General features: G+C 31.5%; 3 protein-coding genes across 3 annotated transcripts; 2 read left to right on the top strand and 1 right to left on the bottom strand.

Annotated features, from left to right (window-relative positions):
• Positions 1–1394: 1394 nt before the first annotated feature.
• LOC132754177 (uncharacterized) lies at positions 1395–5405 on the top strand. Its single transcript, XM_060744771.1, has 5 exons — positions 1395–1566; positions 2403–2449; positions 4484–4499; positions 4790–5034; positions 5358–5405. Exons 2-5 carry the CDS (start codon positions 2408–2410, stop codon positions 5403–5405), a joined length of 351 nt encoding a protein of 116 aa, XP_060600754.1. The 5' UTR covers positions 1395–1566; positions 2403–2407.
• Positions 5406–7235: 1830 nt separating this feature from the next.
• LOC132754176 (aspartate and serine-rich protein-like) lies at positions 7236–8119 on the bottom strand. The gene is made up of 2 exons (XM_060744770.1): positions 8113–8119; positions 7236–7771 (listed from the first exon to the last, which is right to left on the bottom strand). Exons 1-2 carry the CDS (start codon positions 8117–8119, stop codon positions 7236–7238), a joined length of 543 nt encoding a protein of 180 aa, XP_060600753.1.
• Positions 8120–8357: 238 nt separating this feature from the next.
• LOC132754174 (uncharacterized) lies at positions 8358–20206 on the top strand. The gene is made up of 6 exons (XM_060744769.1): positions 8358–8368; positions 8438–8680; positions 12113–12213; positions 14172–14284; positions 15711–15894; positions 16346–20206. The coding sequence occupies exons 1-6, from the start codon at positions 8358–8360 to the stop codon at positions 16558–16560; spliced, it is 867 nt and encodes a 288-aa protein (XP_060600752.1). The 3' UTR covers positions 16561–20206.
• Positions 20207–21883: the final 1677 nt, after the last annotated feature.

Raw genomic sequence — 21883 nt, 5'->3', positions numbered from 1 at the left:
TAATACCCGCACTCCAGTTAACTAATGTCTGTCTCTGTGTTTTTTATTACACATAGAATTATCATATGTGAGGAAGCTTGTAGGTAGTTTCTACCTAGCTATTTTCATACCACAAGATGAAAATTAATCCTGTATTTATAGAAAAAAAACGAATTTTCTGTTTATTTTTTTATATTACAGTCCTCTTAAATTATGTGTATTGGCTGAATTTGGAAGAAAGTAGTCCGACAAGACACCAGTGAAAATATGGAAAATATGCTTCACTGCAGTGAATTTTTTTACAGTGAAAACACGGAAAATGAAACTACGCTTTTTGTTTCGTCAATATTTTTCAATATTTCATTTATAAGTACATGTATATAATAAAATTATGTTATTTGCTTTGAGTTGGCAACTCTATGACAAATGATTTCCTTCATAAGAAGTCTACACATGAAGGCTTCTCAATAGAAAAACATATTCGAATACTCGCAACTTTAACAATTTATAAATCCATTTTAACAACTTATCAGTGCATTGAATCAACTAAGAAAAAACTGTGATACCACAAAGAAAAAATATTGACATACTTTTGAATAGAAACATTTTTAGAGCAGATAAAATGTTAAAAATGTAGAAAAAAGCCATGATTCCTTAATATTTTAGTGATTCTAAACAATTGTAGCGGGTCGCTTGCAGCAGTATAAAAATACATTTTAAGGCAAAATAAGGGTATGGTCTTTAGCTGCTTTCAAATCAATTGGAGTTAAATAAATGCTGTATACAATTGTATATATAAAATATGTCACCTATTTACACTAACTTGGATTACTTTGTTAATTGTTATTTATAAATGGACCATCTGTTCCCTTATAGCTTCGAATCAATCAGTCATGTACATATTGTATTGACTCAAATATTTACCTCACAGTAAGAATGTGTACATTTTTTTCATTTGACGTAAATTAGGTCTGTTTATCGTAAACTGAACGAATTCTTTAATTTCTTATCATAAATTTTTATTTATAATCATGCTTGTAGAAAAAGATTCAGTAAATAAAAAGATTGTGGTTAACAAAGAAATAGTTCATATCTGTTTACTTTCTTTCCATTTTTCTTTCTTTCATACATGCTTAACTACAACTTCATTTTGTCAAAAAATGTAAGAAATCGTTAACATAATTGACTTTTTTTTAATAAATGCTGATGTTCAAGTTGACTACAATGAGAGAAAAAAACAATTTGATGTGACACTCGTTAGATAAAAACCTCTATCAGCTTTGATCACATTAAGTTCACCATGATTTAAGATAATTGGTATCCCTGCAGACAGATAAATCGAAGTTCAATAATACAATAAAAAGTAAGTGAAAAAATAGCATCATACATATCATTTAAATTGCCTGACAGCATAACAAAACAGTGAAACCATGGCGTTCGCATCCGACTGGAACCAGTTGTATATAGCTCATTGCACCGCATTTGTTTAAGTGCGCCCATCAGAGAGGATCCTAGTTGTAATATCTTGTCACATACTTTATTGAATATCGCTTACTTGTAAAGTACCAGACGGCGTATATACACAAGGTATTTACATTAAAATTACATTTATTTACTGGTTTTTGTTTATTGTAATTTAAAATTGTAATTTTATTAAAACGATACAGAAATACATTTGTTTGTGTATATTCTTGGATAAAATTAATTCATATTAAATTATCGGTATTTATTAGATTGAACTATTCATAGGTAAGTCTTTTGTTAGATATTTCTTATTGATAAATAACAAATATTATATTAGCACTATGCGATATAATATTCATACTGATGATTTACTTGTATTTAAGACATATTGTAAAAGAATAACGTATTATAAGTATCACATTCAAACCTAGTCATTATACTGTATCTTTATTCACACCAGCTTATGAATATTCAAATTATAATTTATTTATTTAAAAGAAGAAGCCATGTGTATTGAATATAGAAAGTTCAAATTCAAAATATAATCTCTTTTTTTTTCAAAAGAAAAGGCAGCTTTATTGAATATAGAAACACCAAATTTAGTCTTACAGATGTTTTATTAATAATTTTATTTTGGAACTGAATTGATAACCCACCAAACAAATGTTTCTCCTAAAGTTTGATAGCATCTGTTAAAGTTTTTATTGCTAAAAGCTACGATTGTGGCCGAAAATCATTATCTGTTTAACTTCGTTATAACGTTTTGAAAAATTTTTTTTTCCACAAATCACATACATTGTTTTCGGCTAGTCATTGAAATGTCTATATATAAATAAATGATGATTACTTATTGTTATATAAAATTTATACTTAGCCATGTTAGGGAAATTTACAATTCACATCATTTCATTCAGACGAAATTTGAGAATTTAATTGTGACATTTTCTTTTTGTTTTCAGCCACGATGAAGTTGTCCATAAGTATACTTGTATTTGTCTCGATAGCGGTAAGTGTTTTTTATTAAATAGAAGATAGAAAACAATTTACAAACTAGGTATAAAATTTACATACAAGCATATTCTATCTCTAGTGACAGGTTTTTTATATTTTAAATATGTTAAATTTCATGCGACAATGTTGTTAACGTAACATGATTTATACTCATTGATTTTTAGTTTTTGTTTAGCATGATCATCTGTTACCTTTCAAAGGAATGTATCATTGATTCATTTATCATCCTTTTTACAAACAATTTCATCATAAACTATTTCATCATAAACTATTTCATCATAAACTATTTCATCATAAACAACATAAGATTTATCTAGCTATATGCGTACACATATGTACATTATCTCTGCTTCTGTCAATAACTGAATATAGAAGGATTTTCAAAAACTGAACATACATGTATGTTCTCAATTTCGAACAAATGTCACAATTGTGAAATTATAAAATTACAGAAAAATAAAAAAGTGAATAATCTTGAATGTATTTTTGTAAATCATTTTGAATTTAAAGTCCTATACAACTAATTGAATGACTTATGGTGAACGTAAAAACACGAGTTTTGTGCTTCTGGAGTAGAATTATTATTGAAAGAGGATTATAAAATATGAAACAAGTTATATCAAACAATGTTCTTATTGAACTCTAGAAATTTTGTTGATACATTTGAAAAATAAAAATGATCTTGGTACTGTTGGTATGTCAGAATGTATGCATCAGCAGAAAGTAGATGATATAAAATTTTCAAATTTACTGTTAGGTTGCGATTGCATCATAAATTTGTACAGGATAATAATATAGATACAATTGTTTAATGTGATAATAGGTGAAAATGATATAGTCTCAATACTTAAGTTATCATTATTTTGTTAAAGCATTATTCTAAAATTAAGATATTAGTTCTCATTGTCCGTTGTCGTCCTAAATTATTCGAATGTTTATGCTAGTAATAACTTTGTACTGGTCGGAGACCATCAACCGGACACTTTTGGAACATTTTTACGTCCAGAGTTCATAATTTTTAACCTAGAGACCAAAAAATTTGACACAGTTCAGCTAGGTTCTTCTCCTAACTAACAAACTAGTTTGTTTATTTTTAATTGTATTGACACTTATATCTGAGGCTCGACAAGGAGGGTATCAAAATTACCTAAATTGTCTACACTACAGTACCATGTGTCCGGACAGATATGTACATGATGTGATTTAATTCAGATAAAAGCTTGGTGTTTTGATTTTTGATTTGTAACATGATATACAATATGTCAGCAACAAATGCTGAAGTTTTGGATATTCTATTATTCACTTTGTAAATGATTATAGCTGGTACATGAGGTCAGGCATTGCTTTCTTGACCCCCCGAATTACAACGTCAACATTCTTGAAAGAGACATTAAAATATTACCATTTACGGAGGTTGAAATAAATTTATTTACCTAATTTTAAAAGAAACATGCACTTATTGTTGATAAAAAAGTGACTGACAACCACTGAACAAAGAAAATACTAACTTAAGCATTTTCGGGGCCGTCCGGGTTTGGTGGTTGTCCGATTTTGGTGGTCCCCAACCAGTATAGATCTTAGCATCCTGAATCTAACTTTGTTTATTTGACATGAAGGCGTTATAGAAATATTTTATGTTACATAATTATGTATGACTTTATTTGTAATTCTGTTCATGTTAAAATTTTACGTTGAAACCATTTGCATATTATAAACCTTGCCTGCATACTCGGTATAAAATTGATAACCGATTAAATTGGCATGCGATTTTTGCCGATTTGAGTGAACAGCATTGCAACGCTTTTCATTTTTGGTTAGATATGCACTATCACATTGATTGGTCCTGGGAATGATCTGATATTTGTACATGACCTATTATCCAGTGATACAAAATGCCTTGAAAACATTGTTTCCGTCTCTTCTTGTATAAAAACCACAGTGGTTTCCCTTTAAAACATAATGCCTGACATTTTGCCTGTCTAGATTTTTCTTATTTAATTTCTTAACTATATAAATTACTTTATTTCAGAGACAAGCTAAAGCGCGTAAGTAAATGTTTTATCTTAAAAATGGTCAAGTGTTGAAAACTTAGAATAAATTTTATGTTATATTACTTTGTAGGGTATGTCATTTGTAAAATAGATAATTATATTTTGCCCCACAAATGTAAAGATGATCCAATTCTTATCTTATTTATGACAATAAGTTGATCAAAAAAATTCGCTACTTGTACTAATTCTTCCTTCACTGAATTAAACGAATCGTTTACAATATAACGTAATTCAAATTCATTTTACTGTAAAGGGTTGTCTAGTTTTATGTATGTATGTTTAAGTCTCCCTTGACTGTGTGAAGAGTGATGACGGACTTAGTTTGACGGCAACATTTAGAGCAGTTGGCGGCGGTACAATAAATCAGATTGAAGGTATACATGGTACAAATGGTGCTACAGATAAATGTGTATCTACTCTCGTCACTTCCGGTGGTTCAACTGCGCATGAACTAAGCATCACGGTATTGCTGAGTACAGGGATGCAGACAGTGCCGACAATAGGGACTTCAGACTGTTTCGTCACGGCAGTATGTATACAAAACTACATTTTTGTAAAATTTTGAGAGGAAAAGAAAGTAGTTTTATACGGATAAACCATTTAAATAGTCATATTTTCTACTAGATTTTCTAATATTATGTGAGTGGTATTGCAATATACCCAGTAAATTTTTTTGGCATAAACCCGTACAAAGTTAAACCCAAAAACACAACTAAAATAAAGGGTATAATTTTAAACTGAAAAAATGTATGTTTTTTTTTTTTAAAAAAAGGTTAAAATGTAGATTTAAAAAATGCATTTTTTTAAATTTATTCGGCAATACATAACATTAGTCATATAAAATTCATTTAGATTAGTTCTGAGTACAATGCAGTAAAAGACAGTTCAGGATTAAACTGATAAATTGATCTAATAACACATTGTAGCTGTAAATTTGTGACAGATGTATTATTCCATAGGTAGGAAAAACTTGTTTTTGTATCCATTTATTTACTGGATTACCATTAAAATCATGCTTCATAAATAATTTATACATAAGAGAATCTGTGTTTGACATTATCTTAAACCAATATTCAATCATTCTTATCTTACGCATAAAATATAGTGGAAGTCTTCCAAATTCACCATATAATAATGTAACATTTGATGTTTTTCGTCGAACCTGTAAAGTGTGCTTTAAAATTTCAGATGTACCTTTTCCATATCTGGTGCTATGTGAAAACCCCACACTTCACAACCATAATTCAAAATAGAGTCAACCATCGAATCAAAGATTTTAATCTTTTCAGAAATATTAAAAGATACAACATCTAATAAAGAATTACAAGAATACAATGATCTTTGTGCTTGTTGTGATAATGATGTCTGTGCTTGATAAAAACATCCTTTTGAAATTTACATTACTATAATTAATGTAAAATAAAAAACCTTCGAAAAGGTTTTTTTGGGAAAAAATTTCAAGGCCCAAAACTCCCGCTAAACGTAAAAACCCTAAAAGTTTTTTTACTAAACAATCAACAAACTATGATTCCCAAATAGACCCACGTAAATTTTTACGGGTAAGGGTTCAACGATTTTTCCAAACTCACAGGCAGAGGTTTACAGGGGGGTGTAACCAGTGGGGTAAAATATTTTATTTCCCTATCATTATCCACTTTTTTGTATAATGTTTTAATTTTTAATTTTGGGCCCCTGGGAGTTATTCATACTGTTAATTTTTCAAGTGTAACCCCTGGGGACAAAAAAAATTTGGGATTGTTACAGGTATAAAGGGGAAAATAATTTACAGTATAAAAAAACCCGGTCATGTGCTCTTTTCCCGAAAATGAAAAAAAGGCCAACAGATCAATTTTGTTACAGTAAGATTTAGTTGACAATTTCAGATCATCACAGTATTTGTTCAGGGTTATAAAATAAATTAACATGGGTTTGTGAGTAACAGCTCGTAAAAATACTGTTGCCCTCGGCTAACGCCTCGTGTAACAGTGTCTGTCTCGGGATAATATTCCCCACAAACCCATGCGTTATTTATATATTTTTCATTTATATATGAAACATTTTCAACAAAATTGTTTTAGAATGGTTTTGGCAACGTCATAGTTTTACTGATAGCAATTTTACAAAACTTCTATTTTGCACATGATAGAAAATGCAGGTCGGTACTGATGACATAGGTAACTTGGTACTTTGTAAAAATAAAAATGAATAATTTTACCTTTTTTAATTGTTGAATACTAACTTTAAATTATAAATGACTTGATCATTAATGTTTTTTATTCGGTACAATGGCATAGGTTTATCCGCTATGCAAGTAACTAGCGGTATGGATGCACAATAAACTATATTTAACGTACCTGTTTGGACAGTTCTTTAAACATTTTGTGTGGCTGGTTGACTGAATTCAAGTTAATTGTCTAGATCTTGCATACCTGATAAATTCAGGCTATTGTCTAGATATTGCATGACTCATATGTCCAATGTTTTGTCTAAATTTTGAATGTCCTATAATTCCAATCTATTGTCCAAATCAAGAATGTCTGATAATGCCTGTCTATTGTCTAGATCAAACATCTCTGATAATTCTAAGTCTACTGTCTAGATCTTGCGTGCATGATAATTCCGGTTTATTGTTTAGATCTTGCATCTTTGATAATGTTAGACTATTGTCTTTTTCTTGAACATCCGATACATTTGTAATTAAAGTTTATTGTCTAGATGCATTATGTCTTATCATTCCAGTCTATTGTCTAGATCTTGCGTGTCTGATAATTCCAGTCTATTGTCTAGATCTTGCGTGTCTGATAATTTCAGTCTATTGTCTAGATCTTGCGTGTCTGATAATTCCAGTCTATTGTCTAGATCTTGCGTGTCTGATAATTCCAGTCTATTGTCTAGATCTTGCGTGTCTGATAATTCCAGTCTATTGTCTAGATCTTGCGTGCCTGATAATTCCAGTCTATTGTCTAGATCTTGCGTGCCTGATAATTCCAGTCTATTGTCTAGATCTTGCGTGTCTGATAATTCCAGTCTATTGTCTAGATCTTGCGTGTCTGATAATTCCAGTCTATTGTCTAGATCTTGAATGTCTGATAATTCTAGTCTACTGCCTAGATCTTGAATGTCTGATAATTCTAGTCTACTGCCTAGATCTTGAATGTCTGATAATTCTAGTCTACTGCCTAGATCTTGAATGTCTGATAATTCTAGTCTACTGCCTAGATCTTGAATATCTGATAATTCTAGTCTGCTGCCTAGATCTTGAATGTCTGATAATTATAGTCTACTGCCTAGATCTTGAATGTCTGATAATTCTAGTCTATTGCCTAGATCTTGCGTGTCTGATAATTCCAGTCTATTATCTAGATCTTGCGTGTCTGATAATTATAGTTTATTGTCTAGATCTTGCGTGTCTGATAATTCTAGTTTATTGTCTAGATCTTGCGTGTCTGATAATTCTAGTTTATTGTCTAGATCTTGCGTGTCTGATAATTCCAGTCTATTGTCTAGATCTTGCCTGTCTGATAATTCTAGTTTATTGTCTAGATCTTGCATGTGTTACGGATTTTGAAGTGTGGCACAGCGGCACAAAACATAACTTTTACCTTACTAGCCATAGTGGCATGGTATTATAGAATTTCCGTTTCAACTTGAAGCTTAATTTTAGATTTGAATTATGGTGAAACTTTCCGTGAGTTTTCCATATTTACTATTTTGCAAAACTTTATTACTTTGTTAAAGTGCATGCAAATACCTCATCGCACGTCTTAACATATTGATATTAATGAAAAATATATTTATCAAAGTTACGAAAATAAACAAATAGACGTCAGAAATGACAAGTTATAAATAACAATGATAATAATGTAATATAACATACAGCCCAGTTGACATTTAAGCCAGTCTTAATATATATACATATATATATCTAATAGGAATATACTGACGGCAGTAACTGCAGCGGTAGTTACGGACACTATTGCAGCAAGTCTTGTCGATGGCACAGGCACAGCACTTACTACAACCGATCTAGGCGATACAGTCAGACTCCGAGTAACATACACTGTACCTACTGGGTTTGCTGCAGGAGAATTTCCCGTAGCAATTCAAATTTACGATGTCGTACTGTCCGGATATTCTGATTTTCGAACCACATATAATCTGTACACCTCAAACGGGTAAGTTTATTCCATGTTTGCGTGCATAACGATAGAACCTGAAGTTGCACAAAGAAGCATTGTAGGAGCACATTTGTCTCGGAGCACATTTGTCTCACGAAGTGTGACCGATGTGTTTGTAAACATTCAAATTTGCGGCAAATTGGAAATGAGACAGATGTGTTCGGCACACAATAGAAAGGACACTCGAAGCACATTTATCTCACATTTTTCTATAAAATTCTTAAAAGGTAATAATTATGCCCGTCCGTTTACCGGCAACCAGCCATTGTTCAGTGTTTTCTGTGTTTATAGAACCGTTTTTAGGTCACTTCCGGTCAGTCAAAAACTTCCTGCCTCTGCATTGGAGTCATATATTAAATTAAAGAATATCCATGTTCTGCATGTCACAATAAAAAATTCTATAAGTGTAGCATCCAGAACCTAAACACATATGCACCAAGTCTATTGTTATCGTTATCAATTGTGATACGTTTATTTTCAATGCTTAAAGTTTTAAAAATGATTTATGGAACTAGAAATATTCTTAGCAAAAACAAGGTAGTATCTACGGTGGCATAAAGGGGACATACAATTTTCTTATTTATTACGTGCGCACACGATAGCTTTTACGTGGCAACGCGATACTATTACGTGCACACGCGATAGCTATGACGTGCGCAACCGGATATGTATTCCGCATTTGGACACTGGCTGGGATCCTCGCAAAGTTCGATGAATAGTTCGATGCCCCGTGTATATGTCGAACCTACAGCGGTTAGGAACAAGTGGGGTGTTTTAATCAATCGGCCACGGACGCCCTTAATTGATCTATGGAAGAAAATAAGAAGACCATTACACACGTATTTTGTTTTCATCAGAAATATATGTGTGTAAAAATCGTCATTTTCCAAGAATTGCGACTTTCAGATCCGCCATTGAAAAAGTACTTACAACATGTATGAGTTCCTAAAATAATCCGGGTAATGCCATAATTATGGAATATCGGACGACTCAGAATCGTGCGAGACGCGACATTCCGATGAGACACGAAGCAAGGCACGATATTGTAACACGAGATCTCGCAATGTCGAATTATCCAGTACCACGAGATTTCAGAAATGAATAAATTTTTACTTCTTTAGATAAAGCAAGAATGAATTTATTAATATTCAAATAATGATTTCTGAGGAAGTTAGATGCTTGTAATCTAAAGAAATTCGCGATAAATGTGAAATAATGCGTCATAAAAAATGTAGTATTTTGACTTCAATACAAAATTCTAAATCACTTCAACTGTACAAATTAAAAAAAAGTAGCAGATGAAAAATGCTTTAGGTAATTAGCCAATGAGTAACTTTTTGGAGCTTTAAAAGTATACCAAAAATACAAAGCTTTTAAGGAATACAAATAAAAGCATTTCTCAGGCATAATAGGCCTTTAAATACTACTTAGCGGTATATGACCTGGAATCAATTTCCTGTCTCGCGTCGACAAACTAGATGCGAAACGAGATGAGAGATTTCGGCAAGATGCGTAACGAGTCACGATATTGTATCATTCAATATCAACCGATTACGGTGTTCCGTTTGGACAAAAGTTACATTTTGACTCCCTGAACAGCTATGCGCAATGGTAAGGTGAAATTGAGATGGTACGATAATTAAAACACGATGGTGAAATCACGATGATGCGATGACACGATAGAGAAAATAATATCGCGTGTTCATCATTATGCCATCGCAGTTTCATCATATCGTACCATCGTATTTTCACCATCGTAACATCGTCTTTCACCATAGTATCATCACGTTTTTATCATCGAACCTTCGTTGTTTCACCATCGTACAATCGTTGTTTCACAATCGTACAGTCGTTGTTTCACGTTCGTACCATTATGTTTTCACCATTGCACCATCGCATTTTCATCACCGTAACATCGTGTCACCGCGCTGTCACCATTGTACCATCGTGAACGGGATTTAGTTTGTTCAGTGTACGCTTTCAGGTTATGCCAATCAATTACTTGAATTAGAAATATTATGATTAATACTAGTTCACTGTAGGTTTTCATAAAGAAAGCATAAGCAAACCTATTGATGATTACAATACATTGACATGAGGTAAAACGGCGAACCTCGATTCTAAAAAAAGAATTTCTGCCGTGGGAATAATGTGACAAATAATTCATAAAAAATGACATGAGACAAATGTGCTTTCTTGTCCCTTAAAAACACATCAGACAAATGTGCTTTCTTGTCCCTTAGAAAACTTGATCGGAGCACATTTGTCACACAAATGAGTTTTTTTTGGGTAGACATTTGAGGTCCCATTTGTCTCATGTGTGAAAAATGCGACCGCATCGGTCTTACGTAAGACAAATGTGCTCCGTGACAAATGTGCTCCGAGACAAATGTGCTCCTACAGAGCTCGCTATCAGGCAAATCACTGCATGCATTGAAGTAATAATAATCAGACGCTTTCAATATATTTCTCTTGGTCAGTATAGATACAGATTCAGGCGTCTGCATGCTATTGAGTAAATTCTTTTTTAACTTCTAAGTAGATCTCCTAATAAAGGACCTTGTATGTGATGATGATTTACTGTCTTTTTTATTGAAGCTTAATGTAAAATATTTCCAAAGAAAGGTCACTATTTAACAACCTTGTTTATCCGAAATTTTCTGTTTTTAATGTGCACCCGAAAGTGCACCAGACAGAACCCTAAATTTAGTAATCAAAGAAAGTTTAAGACTAGCATTTAACGCTTTTCCAGAGGACAATGTAGAAGCGTTGATTTTAAGATGTGTACAGACGGAAAAATGCCTCAGAAATATCTATCTGTTATGTTTTATTCTTCTTCTTCAAAGATTAAATTTGAATTTAAAACCCTGCATTTCTTGTTCTTTAGTCTGTATTTTGTGGAGGAAATGTAGATACATGTTCTTTTTTTTGTTTAGAATGTGCACCTAAAATGCACTAGAGGCCAACATTTAAATTAATGCAAGTATAAAATGAAACACCTTTTTCAGATGAAATTTTTCTAGCACAGTTTTGCACGTCGCCCTCTAATTATGGTATAAAGTAGCCAGTTGTCGAAATATGGTTTCATTTTGGAAACATTTGATAAAAAACGATCTAAATCAATAGAAAAGAAAATCCACCTTCATTGAATTTTAGCACAGAATAATAGTACTATAAATCGTACTCCTGATTTGAATCGATGCATACATGGTGCGTGAAAGTTTTGCTTAAAAATCCTAAATTTTACATTCATTTGAATATATGACTGAAATAAAACAAAGTTTTAACATAAAAACTCTTAATGTCATATTAAAGAAAATACCCAGAATTCATACACATTAATATAAAGAATTTATAGTCTAGTGGAAGCATCAATCGAAGCATACACACATCTGATCAATTATATAAATCAATCGTTTATTATGACAGATGTATAAACACTACAGCCCAAGCTGCTCTAGACACGGACGCTGGTATTACATACAATGCTGGGGACTCAACAGCCGGTACCACCCATATCTTCGACACAGGTAAGCCGTATAAAGTATAAATAAAATCATTAAATTTTGTCATAATGTCTCTATTTCTTGCTTATTTTGAAGACTTAACCGACATAAGATAGTTTGTACAACAATAATTTTAACCATGAGAACTTTTTACCCTTCAGTGTAGAATTTTTTCTAAGTTAAAAGCTACATGCATCCAGATGAATCAAATTATTTCAAGAAAACTAAAGATTAAAGAAAAGTAAAAAGTAATAATTTACATGTTATGTTTGATTAATGACTGGTTGTTTATGGGTGACTGATGCCGTAATGACTATATTTGCATATTTTGACCATTTGTGGTATTTTACGTAGATTGTAAGTGCCTCTTGTAAATAACTTTCTTTGTTCGCTTTACAATATTTCACTCTTAAATATTTTTTTAAAATTTCCATGAAAATTAGCATGACTATGGAGGTTTGCACTATGAAGGTTTGCTGCTAAAAATGCTAAATATAGGCTGGAACGTACCACTGCACTGTACAACAAATCTATATATAGTCACAGAAAAATGAATATGTTTAGTATAGAACATTTTATATTACACACATTTTGTTTGTCTATTTGTTTCTATGTTCGTTCGTTCAATGAATAGAAGATCTATCAAATTGCTTATCAATTTATTTTATTTGCCTAAATATTCATATGACTATAACGTCAGCTGCATGTAGTCTCCAACATTTTCAACATTTTCGTTGATTCGTAGATGAAATGAATGCACCAGATAACACCCCAGTTACACAGAGCCATCGGTGATTGATCGGTAGTTTTTTAGCCAAATTACACCCCAGTTACACAGAGCCATCGGTGATTGATCGGTAGTTTTTTTAGCCAAATTATGTAGTGAACCGATGACAACGTATTTAACACCGATATCACCTATTGGTCACCTGTTTTCCACCTATCAACTGCTATTGGGGAAAGATAAGTTTCATCGGTGAAAAATTACCGATTGGGATTTTTAAACATGTTTAAAATTCTCAATCGGTGAAAATATTTTACAAATAACCGACAGCAACCTATATGCAAGCTCTTAATCACCGATATCGCCGATCGGACAAAGATAACCAAATATGAATCACCGGCCATATCTGACGGAAAGTGTTTAACCACTGATGACTAGCTATCAAACACCGATTAATCAGCGTTACGCCCGATTTAGCTCCGATTTACAAACGATGAAAACCGATAGTATTTCAGCATTTTAATCATCGACCCAACCCCGTTTGAGTTTGCTTTCTGTCACCGATGGCCGTTTACACAGAAAACCAGAAAAAAATCACGCATGACAACCGATCATAACAGCGAGTAAATTTAAAATTAAATGACCGATTTGGGACCGACCGTCTGTGTAACTGGCCCCTTATGGAGTGAACCGATGACAACGTATTGATCACCGATATCACCTATTGGTCACCTGTTTTCCACCTATCAACTGCTATTGGGGAAAGATAAGTTTCATCGGTGAAAAATTACCGATTGGGATTTTTAAACACGTTTAAAATTCTCGATCGGTGAAAACATTTTAAAAATTACCGACGGCAACCTATATCACGAGATATGCAAGCTCTTAATCACCGATATAGCCGATCAGACAAAGATAACCAAATATGAATCACCGGCCATATCTGACAGAAAGTGTTTAACCACTGATGACTAGCTATCAAACACCGATTAATCAGCGTTACGCCCGATATAGCTCCGATTTACAAACGATAAAAACCAAAAGTATTTCAGTATTTAATCATCGACTCATTCCCGTTTGAGTTTGCTTTCTGTCACCGATGGCCGTTTACACAGAAAACCAGAAATAAAATCACGCATGACAACCGATCATAACAGCGAGTAAATTTAAAATTAAATGACCGATTGGGGACCGACCGTCTGTGTAACTGGGCCCTAAAGTGTCACATTAAGTATATGAAAGTATAAAATGTTTACAGGGTTGTTTAAAGCAGCAATGTTTGATGGTCCCGCACCAAAGACTATGTATGTCAGGTTTAGTTATGCTGCAACCTGTCTGAATGTAGATGATGTCAAATGTGCTGACCATGAGGTAAATATAATTTATCAGTCATAGTAAAGCACAAAACCGTTTTTCCTAATACTTACCTTATGAATACAAACTATGCAGATTATACCGTACATTGAACTAAAAGAGAAATACAGGTTGAGATTTCTTTTGGGTCTAAAATATATACATATAAGACTACTTTTAGAAAATTTGTTACAAATATTGTTGACAGATTATATAGTCCCTTGTAGCCCTATATTCCATACATATATGTGTGTATGTATCGGATTGGATTATATATGTGGACAAATATAACCTGTCTCTATAACGAAAAAACATTCAGTTGAGAAAAATATTATATTACTTAATAATTTGACAGCAGCCATGTACTTATTTTATACTTCTATTCCATAGCAGTTATTACAATTCAACTTTACAGCACAAATAATGTATAATCACTTTAACTGTAACAGTTATAGATATACAGGACTAATAATGTATAATCACAATAAGTTACACCAAAGTTCAAAGTTCAAATTTTATTTGCAAATCGGCAAATCCTTGCCTTTGGCAATACATACAAAACATATACATACATAGATCTTGAAATATAGCACACATAACTACAAGATACATATATAAACATTTCAAATATCAGTAATCGTTTTTTAAATTAACAAATAACAAAGTAGTGTTAATAATATATCATTAATTTCGTCTATTTATCATTTGTTCCATGGTATTAGATCGTAAATCAAAAGCTTTGTCCAAGTACTTACTTATCAGTAATAATTTATTATTAGATGACATGATATAATAAAACTTATTCAGTGTGGGAAAAGATGCATTACGAATAAAAAGTTTTCTTATTTCTAAATAAAATGGACAACAAAGCAGGAAGTGATATTCTGATTCTATCATGTTTTGACTACAAAGTTTACATATTCTCTCATTTCTGTTTAAACCTATATATCTGCCAATTTCAATTTCTAGAGAATGGGAACCAAGTCTGAAACATGTCAAACGTTTTCTTAACTTGTCATTTTGTATTACATTTAGATATTCCTCAAAACAAAAATTTGATTTGAAATTCCTAAAATAAAAGAATTTTGGCATGTTATTTATTTGCTCATGCCAATTTTGTATAAATTGATCTCTAAGGCGTTGTTTAAAAATTAAGCTAAAATCAGAAATAACATTATAGTTATCTAACAAATATGAAAATCCTAACTCATTAATAATAGTATGAGCTTGCCTAGCCCAGCATTTATTATTTCCATTAACACATTGATCTAAATACATGCTTTATATAGGCGAATGCTGATTATTAACAATTTTATTCCAAAACTTTAAAGATCTTTCTTTACATAAAATTGACGATTTAAAAATTTACGTCCGCCATATTTCAAGCCTCGTTTCAATTACAGGCATACGTCAAAATGTTTTATAATAATGATTACTCTTACAGCAATATTGCACTAATAATGCCTTGACAAGAAAGAAACGATCAGCTGGCACGATGTTGACAATGGATCAACAGTTTAATCACAACCTCAGGATGAAACGTAACACTCCGACAACAGGAAAAAATGGCACATTGTCATTCGGTGTACCAATCAAAGTTCATACAGAAGGAGCAACAAATTCACTTGGTAATATATTTATGTACATTTTTTGTTTTATACCCACATTGTCTATAATTGTGTTACATCTTTCTTTGAATACATTGCTTGCTCAAGATGTTTAACTTAAAAGTAGGAAAAAAGAAGCAAGTTGTAATTATTATACACAATTATATATATAACAACATATATGATATTCATCATGTGTATCATTGCTAATTGTTGTTTTGTTTGGGTAGTCACACATACACTGTAAAGGTTATATCATGTGACTTTCCAGCTTTTCGTGGCGGAAGAAGACTCTTAGTTGCCCCTCCATGCATTAAATGACTCCTGGAACAATCTGGCAAATAACCACAAATGTTTAATAGCTGTATGGCTTACTTATATAGAAAATGTCCCTGTCAGAATTCAGAACCAGAAGTGTTATTTCAATTCATTTTATGTACGTGATATTAAAATAACTTGACTTTTATTTTAGGAGGAAGTGAGAACAGAGGAGGTTCAGATGTTATCACAGACAAGGAGTGTAAAGTTCCCGACATGTACTGGATAATTGCAGTTGTGCTTGGAGTCCTTCTTCTCTGTATGATGGCAATGTGTGTTTTCCTCGTCTTACGCCTGCGTAGAGAACAAAATCAAAATCACCATGGTGCAGAAAAACTCGGCCATCAAAATTCTGGCTATCGTTATTGAAAATGTACATGGAAATAAAAGAATGAGCGCTTATATTAAACAAATGGGATGTACTTCATGTTAAATATAAATTCTGTCTTTTTCATAATCAGAATTTTTGAGTTTTAGAAAGCTAAATTTCAGGAATAAACATTCTTTATTAATTTCAGTGTACATTTTATAATTTGGACTTTACATGATATATTAATTTACATGACAGTTGTTATTATATATTAATCTAAATTTATACGCTATTGTTAAGAAATCTTTCAGTATTTCCTATAACATATCGAAATATGCAGGGACATCCATTATTTGAATATCCACTGGGTACAATTACAATGTTAAAAGTTTTTTTTTTCAAACCTACTTTGTAAAATGGGATACAATGTTTCACTTAAATTGTAAATATTTATACATCTATTAAAATCTTTTTTCCTTATGATTACACTTTTTTAAATATTTTTTTTCTCATTTGCAGACAAGATATTATGTTAAATTGATACAAGATTATACATTGACAAGATTTTAGACATTTTGAGTGAGTAAACTATCTCATCATTTAAAATTCATGCATTGAAAGCATTAAAATTGTCTTAAATGAGCTTTACTGTGGTCCAACAGCCTAAAATCATAAAATTTGAAAATCTTACATGGACCAATTAGGGCACTAAAAACGGAACAATACAAAACTAAAGATGATCAATATACTAAAAATTAAATTCTACATCAATATTTAAATAAATTTGTAGCCCAATAAGAGTTAAGAGCTTTTCATTTTAGATCATTTGTGACAATTAAAATGATAGTCTACAATAACAGAGTAATATAGAACGATCTGACATTTTAAGAGTTATCTCTATGTTTATATACCTGTATAATATAGTAATTCAAAATGTATTGCAACAGAAAACAGTTAAGAATTTATAATCAAGACTAAAAATTTATTCAAATTTGTTTTTTTCTAGGAGAATGCTTGTAGACTTACCATTAAAATCATCAAATGTATTTAAGTTTAATGGTGTAAACTTAAATTAAAAAGTTATGTATATATACCAATTGCTGTTGTACTAGATGTTTATAGAAGTGTTTTATAATTATTTTGATTTAAAGGCAAATTTATGTCTCAGACATGCATATCTTATTATGTTTTAGAAATGTCAAACATGTGTTTATTTTAATATTTAAATAATGCATTAAGTGCATGTTGGATGTTATATAAAAAAGTAGTGCTAAATTTGCAGAAATGTGTCCTAAAGGTAGCAAAATGTAAACAAAGTAGTATTTTGACTTCCATCCAAAATATTTATTCACTAAAATTTTACCAATTGCCAACAAAGCTTAAGATAAAAAAGAAAATTCAGATATATGGCATATTAAAATATTATTGACGACAGTAACAACAGGATAAAAAATCAATAGTTGTTCAGAAATAAAAATGTTAGCATTTCTGAGCCATAATGGGCATTTTATACATTATAAACTGTAATTTTAAGCAACATTGATGAAGTTGTAACAAGTAAAACATATATTATTATCAAATAATTAAAACATCCATTATAAAATGTGACTATTCAAAGTTTATAGCTTTTAAGATTTCAAAATAACTTTTTTTACTTCAACTATAATTAAAAAGAACTGTTTAAAATGGACAGAATTTTGTAAAACTAAAACTACATGTTTGTGATAGATTTAAATGATTATGCCTTACTGTTGAATATATTGTTGTATAATACTAGACTAAAGTCTCATATAGTTTATATTATGTACTAAAAGAGGCTGTATAAAATGAAGCAGTTTGAATTATTCTTCATAGAAGGTTGTTTGTCAAAACATGATTGCCAACAAGAGATTATATCTGAACTTAATGACCCAGTCCTAGTTTTGAATTATTACATATATATGTATAGTGTAAGTTATAAATTCTAGACCTACTTCTAAATATTCTAAAAATTTACTGGGCCTCGAATTGTCTCTTCTTGTTTTGTATGTCAATTTCATACTCATGACTTTCTAAACTTTAAATTCTGAACTTGAGGCACATTTTTTGTTCTCAAAAATTTATTTACATCAATTCAAATCTACTACACAAACCAATGATGCTGTGAAACATAATTTTACTAGAAGAAGGTGCTCAAATTATAATATTTTATGAAATTTGCATCAGCTACATACAGCTTTTCATCACATTTCACTGATGATTACACAATTATGGAAAAAAATCTTGCACCCCCCCCCCCCCAAAAAAAAAAATGCACCCAGTAATGCATTTAGTTAAAACAAAGAAGAAATATACATAAGCGAAGCGGATAAGGAAAAATAGTGCTTCAACTCTCTATAATGTATCATAGTTTAGGAGACTTTACTATTGAAAACATGTCCGAGTTAAATTGTATACCAATACATGCACATAGCATTCATTAACGGAGGGTTTAACGTTTTGACGGCAGGGATCATGTTTTTATTCTTGCATACGCTACAAAAAAGAAAGATCAGCAGAACACTCGGCAATCTGATAAGTACTCCAGGGCTAAACCCCCTCATACAAATCAGATAGCCTGTGTTTTTCTCTCTCTCTTTCTATTGCTTACTCATCACAGCTAATGCTACGGGTATCCGATTTAGTAATTTACACTGTATTAATGACAGATGAAACGAACAACCTTCATTGAAGACAAACTTTTGTATTTATATATGTGTTGTTATTTTGTATTATACAAATGAACATTGTGATATTGTGCTACATGTATTTAGTTAATAGGGGTACATATTTTATTTAGAGGGTTGAACTTTTTGTCTGCTGATATAATATACATTATTTGTAATCTACATTAAGGGGTTAAACAACCCTACAAAAGCGGGATAAAATAATAATTATATTTGTCAGGTCATTTATCAATGTTCATTTGTTTTATAACATTTGTATGATAGGAAGTGTAGGTGTATGGAAGGTCAGAGTTTAAAAAAAACAAGTTTAGAAAATATTTAGTAAACAAAATGATGCTGCGGGAATGGGTCTCTATTTGTATCATGTTCCAGTATGAAACAAACTTTTTGTTAAGATTTGCATTTGAGATTCTTAAAAATAATTTCTATGTTTGAAACTTTTGTATATAAAAAAGCAGGATTCTTTTGAAAATCTGTCATAATTAGTTATTAGTATGACATGACATATGGATAGGGATGAATGAAATATACATTTTTAATTTTTTTCTTCTTATCATTTTCTGAACATGTACATAAAAAGATGATTTCAGTTTAGTATATTGATTGTTTAAAGATGTATAACGTCAGTATTTGTGCACAAATTTTGGATATGGAAATTAATAATAGTATGTGAAAGTACAGATAAGACATTCACATTTGAAATATACCATGTGATATGATTTTATATAAACTAAAACAGGGATTGTATATCAAATTTATAATACTCATTCTACAACAAGTCTTTTCAACTTTTTAAAAACGTTTTTCACTAAATTATAATTGTAACAAGGAATTCGGACACACTATGTGAACACTACATCAAAGTGCTAATGACTTTGTAATGAAGTTAAGCATCAATTTTTATAAAGATTTGTGATGGTAGGAAGGTTATAGGAGTGTTCATGTTCTTATTTTAAATGCACACAAATTTGGAAATAAACACCAATATACTCCAACACCTGTTGTTATTATTACTATAAAATGTGTTCATGTTTACCTGACAAATCCACCAGCTATCTTAAAAGCTTCTTCACATTAAACAATTCAATATTGAAAGTTGACTTGTGAGGTGCAAATAGAATGGTGGCAACATGTGGCTTTGGTGGTCCCAATTATATTCTTAGGACGATGTGTACACACAAATGATGCAAAATTGTTCTACATATCAAATATTACCAAGCTGAAATTAATGTAACAATGTAATGAAATTATGTTGTAAAGAAAACAAGATTGCATTTGAGAAAAATGCTATGCCACCGCATTAATACAACACTAAATAGTAGTGTAGGAACAGATTTTTTTTGTTTCTTTACAATTTTGAAGATTGTCATAATGCATAGATCCCTGGCTAATCTTATTCTTATTATCAGATTAGTGGTTAAATCTGTTGTTAACTCAATAAAAGATCAGTGTAGGAATATATCAATGCACTCGAGTCTAGTGAATTTGGTGGTGAAGGTCTAAATTTCATGACTACATCAAAGGACAACACAGTAAGACACTAAAACCTAGGTCAGCTGAAATCAAAGTTCACTTTACATCTTAATCTGTGCACATGGTTCAAATTTCATAGCTGTACATCAAACGACAAGAAAGTAGGTCACATCATCAAAATCTAGGTCACCTGATATCAAAGTTCAATTTTACAACTAAAACTGTGCACATGGTCAAAATTTCATTGCTGTACATCAAAGGACAAGAAAGTAGGTCACTGTCCCATTGGGCAAGGCAAAACTTTGGACCCAAGGGTTTAATTCAAAACAATCTTGATACAGTCCACCAAACAACATTTCAAGTCAAATATCTAAGCTGTAGCTTTCTCCCATTCAGAAAACATTTGTTTTATTTTCTGTTTTTACTATGTGTACATAATGAGAATCACTGCCCCGGGCAGGGCCAATTTTGACACTAGGGGAAAAATTTGAACAACTTTGGTAGAGGACCTATAGATGATATTATATAGCAAACATCAAAGCTCTATGCCTTGTACCTTCAGACAAAAATATTTTTTATATTTTTACTATATGTACATAATGAAAATCAATGACACCCGGGGCGAAACCAATTATGACCCCATGGCTATAATTTGAACAATCTGGGTAAAGGTTCACTTTGCAAAGTCTCATGCCATATATTTAACCTCTAGCCTTTGTCAATTCAGAGAAGAAGATTTTTCAATTCAGAGAAGATGATTTTTTAAGTTTTTACTATATACATATATGGAAAACCTATGGCCCCCGGGGCGGGGCTAATTTTGACACTAGAGGCAAAATTTGAACGACATTGGTAGCGTACCTATAGATGATATCATTTAACAAATATTAAAGCTCTAAACCTTCAGACAATAAGATATTTTGATTTTTTACTATATGTATATAATATATTGAAAATCAATGACCCCGGGGCAGGGGCAATTTTGTCCCCAGGGCTATAATTTGAACAATCTTGCTAGAAGTTCACTTGACAATGTTTCATGCAAAATATCTAACCTCTAGCAGTTGTCAATTGCTAGAAGAAATTGTTTTTAAGTTTTTACTATCAGTTTTTATTATATACATATAAGGAAAACCAATGACCCCCGGGACTGGCCAATTTTGACCCCAGGGCTTTATTTGAACAATCTGGGTAGAGGTCTACC

Source organism: Ruditapes philippinarum, unplaced genomic scaffold (genome assembly GCF_026571515.1).
Source record: "Ruditapes philippinarum isolate M1 unplaced genomic scaffold, ASM2657151v2 ctg786_1_1_1_1, whole genome shotgun sequence".
Taxonomy (NCBI): domain Eukaryota; kingdom Metazoa; phylum Mollusca; class Bivalvia; order Venerida; family Veneridae; genus Ruditapes; species Ruditapes philippinarum.
This window is presented reverse-complemented; position numbering and strand designations above follow the sequence as displayed.